We start from the raw sequence: 10000 nt of genomic DNA, 5'->3' as shown, positions 1-10000 counted from the left end.
TCGATTAACTTTAGGAGTACTTTGGAGGAGAAAATATATTTGAGAGGCGGCCGTTTCCGGCAGCTTTAGTGGGTTTTAGATCAATTTACAGCCATAATGCACATTATGGTTTGTTGGGAGATGAAACACCCACACCGGAGTTTCCACTTATAAAGTCAAGACTTGAACCGAAACAGCACTTGAGAAGAATTGACCGGATTCTTCTTCCTCCTTCATAAACGGCGACCTTCGTGGTGGAGTTCTGGCTCAGCCATGTTTACAAAAGGAAGAAACTCTCACTGATATATTACCCTTCAGTTTCCTGTTGATATGAACATGGAGGTCATGTTTTCAGCTTGTCTGTCAGCTGGACTGCAGAACAACTACTGGAAGGATTTTCATGAAACGTCAAAATGACGGCAGCGCTACCGCAGCGCCATCTAGAGGCTATTGTCCAGAAAGCACCAGAGTTTCGCCTCTTTGCTTTTATACTATTTGCTACGGCTTGGATCCTCGAGTTCAACATTTTGTCCGTCTCCATCTCGGGTTTTGTTTGTCTCCATCTTGGTTGTTGGACGTCTCCATCTTGGTTTTTAGACGTCTCCATCCCGGGTTTTGTTTGTCTCCATCTTGGTTTTTGAACGTCTCCATCTTGGTTTTTGTTTGTGTCCATCTTGGTTTTTTGGCTGTCTCCATCTTGGTTTTTTGGACGTCTCCATCTCGGGTTTTGGACGTCTCCATCTTGGTTTTTTGGACGTCTCCATCTCGGGTTTTGGACGTCTCCATCTTGGTTTTTTGGCTGTCTCCATCTTGGTTTTTTGGACGTCTCCATCTCGGGTTTTGGACGTCTCCATCTCGGTTTTTGGACGTCCCCATCTTGGTTGTTGGACGTCTCCATCTTGGTTGTTGGACGTCTCCATCTTGGTTTTTGGACGTCTCCATCTCGGGTTTTGTTTGTCTCCATCTTGGTTTTTGGACGTCTCCATCTTGGTTTTTGTTTGTGTCCATCTTGGTTTTTTGGCTGTCTCCATCTTGGTTTTTTGGACGTCTCCATCTTGGTTTTTGGACGTCTCCATCTTGGTTTTTGTTTGTGTCCATCTTGGTTTTTTGGCTGTCTCCATCTTGGTTTTTTGGACGTCTCCATCTTGGTTTTTTGCTCGTCTCCATCTTGGTTTTTGGACGTCTCCATCTTGGTTTTTTGGCTGTCTCCATCTTGGTTTTTTGGACGTCTCCATCTTGGTTTTTGGACGTCTCCATCTTGGTTTTTGGACGTCCCCATCTTGGTTGTTGGACGTCTCCATCTTGGTTGTTGGACGTCTCCATCTTGGTTTTTGTTTGTCTCCATCTTGGTTTTTGGACGTCTCCATCTTGGTTTTTGGACGTCTCCATCTTGGTTTTTGGTCGTCTCCATCTTGGTTTTTGGCCGTCTCCATCTTGGTTTTTGTTTGTGTCCATCTTGGTTTTTTGGCTGTCTCCATCTTGGTTTTTGGCCGTCTTCATCTTGGTTTTTGTTTGTGTCCATCTTGGTTTTTTGGCTGTCTCCATCTTGGTTTTTTGGACGTCTCCATCTTGGTTTTTGGACGTCTCCATCTTGGTTTTTGGACGTCTCCATCTTGGTTGTTGGACGTCTCCATCTTGGTTTTTGTTTGTGTCCATCTTGGTTTTTTGGCTGTCTCCATCTTGGTTTTTGGCCGTCTTCATCTTGGTTTTTGTTTGTGTCCATCTTGGTTTTTTGGCTGTCTCCATCTTGGTTTTTTGGACGTCTCCATCTTGGTTTTTGGACGTCTCCATCTTGGTTTTTGGACGTCTCCATCTTGGTTGTTGGACGTCTCCATCTTGGTTTTTGGACGTCTCCATCTTGGTTTTTGGACGTCCCCATCTTGGTTGTTGGACGTCTCCATCTTGGTTGTTGGACATCTCCATCTTGGTTTTTGGACGTCCCCATCTTGGTTGTTGGACATCTCCATCTTGGTTGTTGGTCGTCTCCATCTTGGTTTTTGGACGTCTCCATCTTGGTTTTTCTTCGTGTCCATCTTGGTTTTTGGACGTCTCCATCTTGGTTTTTGTTCGTCTCCATCTTGGTTTTTGGCCGTCTCCATCTTGGTTTTTTGGCTGTCTCAAACTTGGTTTTTTGGACGTCTCCATCTTGGTTTTTGGACGTCTCCATCTTGGTTTTTGGACGTCCCCATCTTGGTTGTTGGACGTCTCCATCTTGGTTTTTGTTCGTCTCCATCTTGGTTTTTGGACGTCTCCATCTTGGTTTTTGTTCGTCTCCATCTTGGTTTTTGGACGTCTCCATCTTGGTTTTTGTTCGTCTCCATCTTGGTTTTTTGGCTGTCTCCATCTTGGTTTTTGGACGTCTCCATCTTGGTTTTTATTCGTCTCCATCTTGGTTTTTGTCCATCTCCATCTTGGTTTTTGAACGTCTCCATCTTGGTTTTTGTTCGTCTCCATCTTGGTTTTTGGCCGTCTCCATCTTGGTTTTTGTTTGTGTCCATCTTGGTTTTTTGGCTGTCTCCATCTTGGTTTTTGGACGTCCCCATCTTGGTTGTTGGATGTATCCATCTTGGTTGTTGGACGTCTCCATCTTGGTTTTTGGACGTCCCCATCTTGGTTGTTGGACGTCTCCATCTTGGTTGTTGGACGTCTCCATCTTGGTTTTTGGACGTCTCCATCTTGGTTTTTGGACGTCCCCATCTTGGTTGTTGGACGTCTCCATCTTGGTTGTTGGACGTCTCCATCTTGGTTTTTGTTTGTCTCCATCTTGGTTTTTGTTTGTCTCCATCTTGGTTTTTGGACGTCTCCATCTTGGTTTTTGGCCGTCTCCATCTTGGTTTTTGGCCGTCTCCATCTTGGTTTTTGTTTGTGTCCATCTTGGTTTTTTGGCTGTCTCCATCTTGGTTTTTGGCCGTCTCCATCTTGGTTTTTGTTTGTGTCCATCTTGGTTTTTTGGCTGTCTCCATCTTGGTTTTTTGGACGTCTCCATCTTGGTTTTTGGACGTCTCCATCTTGGTTTTTGGACGTCTCCATCTTGGTTGTTGGACGTCTCCATCTTGGTTTTTGGACGTCTCCATCTTGGTTTTTGGACGTCCCCATCTTGGTTGTTGGACGTCTCCATCTTGGTTGTTGGACGTCTCCATCTTGGTTTTTGGACGTCCCCATCTTGGTTGTTGGACGTCTCCATCTTGGTTGTTGGTCGTCTCCATCTTGGTTTTTGGACGTCTCCATCTTGGTTTTTCTTCGTCTCCATCTTGGTTTTTGGACGTCTCCATCTTGGTTTTTGTTCGTCTCCATCTTGGTTTTTGGCCGTCTCCATCTTGGTTTTTTGGCTGTCTCAAACTTGGTTTTTTGGACGTCTCCATCTTGGTTTTTGGACGTCTCCATCTTGGTTTTTGACGTCCCCATCTTGGTTGTTGGACGTCTCCATCTTGGTTTTTGTTCGTCCCCATCTTGGTTTTTGGACGTCTCCATCTTGGTTTTTGTTCGTCTCCATCTTGGTTTTTGGACGTCTCCATCTTGGTTTTTGGTCGTCTCCATCTTGGTTTTTTGGCTGTCTCCATCTTGGTTTTTGGACGTCTCCATCTTGGTTTTTATTCGTCTCCATCTTGGTTTTTGTCCATCTCCATCTTGGTTTTTGGACGTCTCCATCTTGGTTTTTGTTCGTCTCCATCTTGGTTTTTGGCCGTCTCCATCTTGGTTTTTGTTTGTGTCCATCTTGGTTTTTTGGCTGTCTCCATCTTGGTTTTTGGACGTCCCCATCTTGGTTGTTGGACGTCTCCATCTTGGTTGTTGGACGTCTCCATCTTGGTTTTTGGACGTCTCCATCTTGGTTTTTGGACGTCCCCATCTTGGTTGTTGGACGTCTCCATCTTGGTTGTTGGACGTCTCCATGTTGGTTTTTGGTCGTCTCCATCTTGGTTTTTGGTCGTCTCCATCTTGGTTTTTTGGCTGTCTCCATCTTGGTTTTTGTTCGTCTCCATCTTGGTTTTTGTCCGTCTCCATCTTGGTTTTTGTCCGTCTCCATCTTGGTTTTTGGCCGTCTCCATCTTGGTTTTTGGCCGTCTCCATCTTGGTTTTTGTCCGTCTCCATCTTGGTTTCTGGACATCTCCATCTTGGTTTTTGGACGTCTCCATCTTGGTTTTTGTTCGTCTCCATCTTGGTTTTTGGACGTCTCCATCTTGTTTTTTTGCAACCAGAAGTGACCAGAGAGGGCGGAGCTAAGTACAACCGAACGACCACAATGTTCTAATTAACTCTGATGAAGTGAAAACACACAGTGAAAGGGTTAAAGTACTAAAACCAAACCACGGACAACTCCCAGACCGGACAACGGTCCCCTGCTTTATTTCAACCCATTAAAATTCGGAGCGGATTCGATTAGCGGGGCGTCGTCACGGAGATCGGGAATTTGTGCTGCACGTTTTTGCACTTTAAAATGATGAAATCTTTCCCTCTTTGTGATGATGCCACCGGCCAGAAGAGACATGAATATGAATTTAATCTAATGAAATATAACTTACTAACATATTTGTATTCGAGACGTACAAAACATGCAGTATAATATTTTACACATTTAAATGAAAGAGGCCACAATGATGCTCACAGACAAAGAATATATATTGTTAAATTACAAATATGATTATTTTTAAAGGTTATTTCATGTGCAACATGAACATTTATATTATCTTCAACCGTATACCATAAACTGTACGAGGAAAGGTGTGTAAACGGGGTTTATACTCCGTTCTGATTAATGCTCTCGTAAGATATAAAGCCCGTGAAGTTAAAGCTCCTCTGGGGAGAGCGTCAAACCTCTCAGTTCTTTATCGTCCATCAGAGGGACCGAAGCTCGTCAATCAATAGCAGCGGTTTATAAAAGACGACTGTTTAAGATGATACCGACGGGAGACTGACGAACGGTTTATGTTTCAAACTGTCTCAGCTTCCTCATCAGCTCATCAAAAAACATAATATGCTGACTAATGAGAGCAGAAGAACCATCTATCACAGCAGACAGACTAAAGAGAGAGAGGGAGAGCTGGTGTTGTGTAAAGGTTGAAGAAGTCAACGGGGAATAAATGTTCAGGTTGTCTTTTAGAAATTAATAAAAGCTCATTAATTTACTAAACTTCTGAGAGGGAATAAAAACAAACGTGTCCTTTTCTTTCTATTCACTATCATCCAAATTTATCTTTTTCCGCTTTTTATTTTTTACCTGTAAATTCTCAGTCGACGAACGCTCATTCATGGAAATAAAGAAGCATAAACAATGACTAATCGACTAAAGAAATCTGACTAAGACCAAAACCAGCCAAAAGGTGAATGGCACAATAATGCACAAGGCATTTAGCCTTCAATAAGAATGACGTTTGTTTTGGCGTGTCCATGGAAACGCTCCGTGTGAATATGCTACGCTCGGAGCTCGTGACGTAGAATAAAACAACGTATCCTCAGAAAACGGTTCGTCTGATATCTTACAAAGGGTTAGTCCTCATTTTCCGTGTGTTTTCCTACGAATGTCCAGCTTCAAATTCAGCTCCGCTCTTTTCAAAATAAAATTCCGTCTTCACAGGAAACAACTTGGTTAGGATTAGGCAACCAAACCACTTAGTTAGGGAAAAGATCATGGTTAACTTGAACCAAACTGGGAGTGGTTACGCAACACCGGAAGTGACGTAACTAAAGTACGGGCTGAGCATCAGCTGGTTGGGGGCTGCGGCGGGAAATAGTCCCCAACAAATGCTCTATTTGCTCCTGTTTGTTTTATAACAGCTGTTTTAAACATGAAACTATATATTTATGTTTTTAAAGATTTGCGTCCTCAGTAGGAACCAATGGGCCACAGACAGGAAGTCAGACAGAGCTGAGAGACGAACATGTTGTTGGTTTGCACATAACAAACTGTAGAATAGAAGCTGCCGTATCCTTTAACCAGAGATCAGATCAGAACAGGTTCAGTGGATTCTTCCGTGATGATATTTTATTGAATCTGAATCCACTTATTAAACTGTTTATGTCGTTTTTGACGACATCTCAGCTACAAAAATCAGTTTTTATTTCCCTCAGTATCGACCCTGAACCACAGAGACTGTACAGTGCTGAAAGGCTTAACGTATCTCACGTCTTTCTCTGCGCTCTCTGACATTTATTAACCCCGTCCTGACTTATTGTCCTACAGCTGCAGAAGTAAAGACAACACAGAGGAAATAATGTTCATCATTCAGCAAATATCCACTAAATACGTCGTAGATTTAACTGAACCCTGTTCTCATACAGCTAAACTGTGATCTCAGTTACGTTTCAAAGGAAAAAGGAAAAGTTTTAAACAGTTTTAAAGGCGCCGTTAACGTTGTAATTTGAAACAAAACAAAAAAAACAAGAAACCTTCTTGGTTAGGTTTAATAAAAAACATCATGATTTAGCTTAAAATAAGTATGTTTGTTACGTTATTAAGCTGCGGACGTAAATTACAATAAGTCAACTCATCCAACCACACCTCCGACGAAATATTCAGCTTCAATCCATATTTGTTGGCGTTTAGCCTTTCAAAAACAACATTTTCACTGCAGTCAAAAACTGTTTGCTCACACAATGACAAGTTCTGAGGCTCAGTTTTAAAAGCTAGACTGAAGATACTGGTATCATAGTAAGCTATAGAACCTGATGAAGCCATCGGTACCAACCATGTCAGACTAGCTGGTCATGAAGGAGGTTAAATAACGCTACAAAGTTACACTAAAGTTTGGCAAGGAAAAACTGTCATGGCCATTTTCAAAGGGGTCCCTTGACCTCTGACCTCCAGATGTGTGAATGTAAATGGGTTCTATGGGTACCCACGAGTCTCCCCTTTACAGACATGCCATAGACTCATCCTCTAACGAGCGTCTACATCTCACAGTGAATCAGGGAGAGCTGCAGCATGTGTTTCAGACAGGAAGTAGAATGATAGTGTGTGTTTAAAGAGACAGAATCAGTGTGAGCGAGACAAAGAGAAAGAGAAAGAGAGAGAGAGAGAGAGAGAGAGAGAGAGAGAGAGAGAGAGAGAGAGAGAGAGACAGAGACAGAGGGAGAGAGAGACAGAGAGAGAGACAGAGGGAGAGAGAGAGAGAGTGGGATGTTTGGAAAGAAAAAGGTGCAATGCAGGTATTTAATGCGCCACTAATTTAGGAGCTGATATCTGTAATTAACAGAGTCTCTCTCCATCGTACGGCTATGATGTATGGAGGAGAGTTTATGACAGGAGGCAGAGAGAGGGAGAGACTTTGGGAGTTAAAAGGTGGAACGAAGGTTTAAATACCACATCAAGACACCAAGACCTTGAGGTCTCTAGTCTGATCCATCCATCCTCTGAATGCTCTAGGTCTCTAGTCTGATCCATCCATCCTCTGAATGCTCTAGGTCTCTAGTCTGATCCATCCATCCTCTGAATGCTCTAGGTCTCTAGTCTGATCCATCCTCTGAATGCTCTAGGTCTCTAGTCTGATCCATCCATCCTCTGAATACTCTAGGTCTCTAGTCTGATCCATCCATCCTCTGAATGCTCTAGGTCCCTAGTTTGTGGCTGTAAAGTTTCATGAGGCTGTGATTATCCTAGAGGTCATCACAGGTCATTTTATACAGAGAGGTCAATGAAATGTCTCCTATGGGGACTAACATCATCACACATGAATCCAGTTGGGCTCATTGGATCCACCAGAGTCTCAGCTTTACAGTGAGACCCAATTTATGGAATTCGGAGACTGTTTAGGGACCAACTAAACCAGGAGACCCAGACTAGGTTACAGTTTGTATTGAACAGTTTAATCCTCCAGACTGTAACAGTCAAAGGTCAATAAAGTTAATCCAGGATTTTAGAGATTCAGGTTTGTTTTAGATCCTTCAGGTCTTTGTGTCTCTCTCCCCGTTAGCTCTGATACCTGAAGTCAGCGTATATTAATGTATTGTTAGTGTGTGTGTGTGTGTGTGTGTGTGTGTGTGAGAGTGTGTGCTCGGTGGGGGGAAAAAGGTCGCTATTTAAAAGACATTAAAACGCTGAAAGATGAATTGTGTCGGACGTTTTTACGCACTGCAGGACCCCTCGCTGCACACACACACACTAATGCAAGGTCGGGGAAGTGAGTGTGTGTGTGTGTGTGTGTGTCGCTGTAATGTGAAAAAGGACTTCTCAGCCATAAGGTACCAACCTCCCACTGCTGCCCTTTATACACACACACACACACACACACACACACACACACACACACTTCTTAAAAAATGAGGTGTCACCGGCGGGCTCGGAGGTGTACCAAGGACAGCAGAGTGTGAGAGAGAGACTCTGTGTTTCTCATTGTCATTTAGAGTAAACAGGAACTTTTTATTGTACAAATAGGAGTGTGTGTGTGTGTGTGTGTGTGTGTGTGTGTGTGTCGTCATCAGAGTGACCTTTAACTCTCTTTTCTCTCTACTTCTCACCTCTTGTTTGTTTTCAGTCTTTTTCTTTCCTTTTGTCTCTCTGCAGCGTCATGCACGTTCGTTTCTTGCCTTCCTTCCTGCCGCTCTCTTTTCTAGCCTTTCTTCTTCTATTGTTCCGTTTTAGTCTCGTTCCATTTCATGCCTCCTTTCCTTTTTTTCCTCTTTCTTTGTATGTCTGAACTACGGCTGTCAAAGTTAACGAAACATTAACGCGATAACGCAAATTCATTTTAACGCCATTAATTTCTTTAACGCAACTTGCAATTTTTAGGTTGTAGCGGCTCAGTTTTAAAGCTAGAGTGAAGATACTGGTATCATCTGAAACTATGAAACCTGATGAATCCATCGGTACCAACCATGTCATACTAGCTCGTCATGAAGGAGGTTAAATAACGCTACGAACTTACACTAAATTTTGGAGAGGAAAAACTGTCATGTCCATCTCCAAAGGGGTCCCTTGACCTCTGACCTCCAGATGTGTGAATGTAAATGGGTTCTCTGGGTACCCACGAGTCTCTCCTTTACAGGCATGCCCACTTTATGATAATCACACGCAGTTTGGGTCAAGTCATAGTCAAGTCAGCACACTGACACACTGACAGCTGTTGTTGCCTGTTGGGCTGCAGTTTGCCATGTTATGATTGGAGCATATTGTTTGATGCTAAATGCAGTACCTGTGAGGGTTTCTGGATCAATATCTCTCATTGTTCTGTGTTGTTTATTGATTTACAATAATAAATATATACATACATTTGCATAAAGCAGCATATTTGTCCACTCCCATGTTGATGAGAGGATTAAATAGTTGACTAACCTCCCGTTCAGACTCGTGGCCGGTGCAGCGCGGAGGGCTTCAGGTTACGTTGAGTTAAAGCCATGATGGTAATAAACAACCAGTGTGTGTGCGTTCCTACTTTGGGTTTGTGAACTGGTCCACCAGGGACACCTTCTCCACCAGGTCTCCTCCGACGGAGCGAACCAGCTCGTAGAAGTCGTTCTCCGTGAACCCCTCCGGCCCGTCAACGCCGTCCTCGCCGTCCTCGCCGTCCTCGCCGTCCTCGCCGTCTCCACTCTCCGGCAGCCAGAAGGAGATGTCGTTGAGGAGGGGGGGGGTACTTACTGAGGGGCTGAGGAGGAAACAATAACCAACATCTGTCAGCTTTAAAGACACACAACACATAACATACAACAACTAGAGTGGAAATATTGACTGTCTGTTTTTTTTGGATTAATTTAAAAAAAAAAAAAAAATTATGTTTAAGTTTTTTAAGTTTGTTTTTGAAATTTGTTTGAAGTTTTTTTTTTAAGTTAATTTTTTAAAAATGTTTTGAGTTCAAGTTTTCTTTTTTCTTTTTTTAAGTTAAAAAAAATTAAGTTTCTTAAGTTTTTTTTAAGATTATTTATTTAATTTATTTTAAGTTTAAGTTTTTTTTAGGTTTTTAAGTTTTTTTTTTAGTTTTTTTAAGTTTAATTTTTAAGTTTTTTAAGATTGTTATTAAATATTTGTTTTAAAAAAAAATGTAAATGTAAATTGAAGTTTTTTACGTTTAAGTTTTAATTTGTTATGTT

General features: G+C 42.4%; 2 protein-coding genes across 2 annotated transcripts in view; both read right to left on the bottom strand.

Moving 5' to 3' along the window:
* Positions 1-10000, bottom strand: part of LOC119480982 (NACHT, LRR and PYD domains-containing protein 12-like) — a 705305-nt gene that overhangs the window by 213719 nt on the left and 481586 nt on the right. The window lies entirely within an intron of this gene.
* fars2 (phenylalanyl-tRNA synthetase 2, mitochondrial) overlaps positions 1-10000 on the bottom strand; it is a 76204-nt gene that overhangs the window by 26210 nt on the left and 39994 nt on the right. The window contains 2 exon segments of the mRNA XM_037757671.1: positions 9346-9542; positions 9544-9558. Of these exon segments, the coding sequence (XP_037613599.1) occupies positions 9346-9542; positions 9544-9558 (212 nt within the window).

Source organism: Sebastes umbrosus, chromosome 21 (assembly GCF_015220745.1).
Source record: "Sebastes umbrosus isolate fSebUmb1 chromosome 21, fSebUmb1.pri, whole genome shotgun sequence".
NCBI lineage: Eukaryota > Metazoa > Chordata > Actinopteri > Perciformes > Sebastidae > Sebastes > Sebastes umbrosus.
This window is presented reverse-complemented; position numbering and strand designations above follow the sequence as displayed.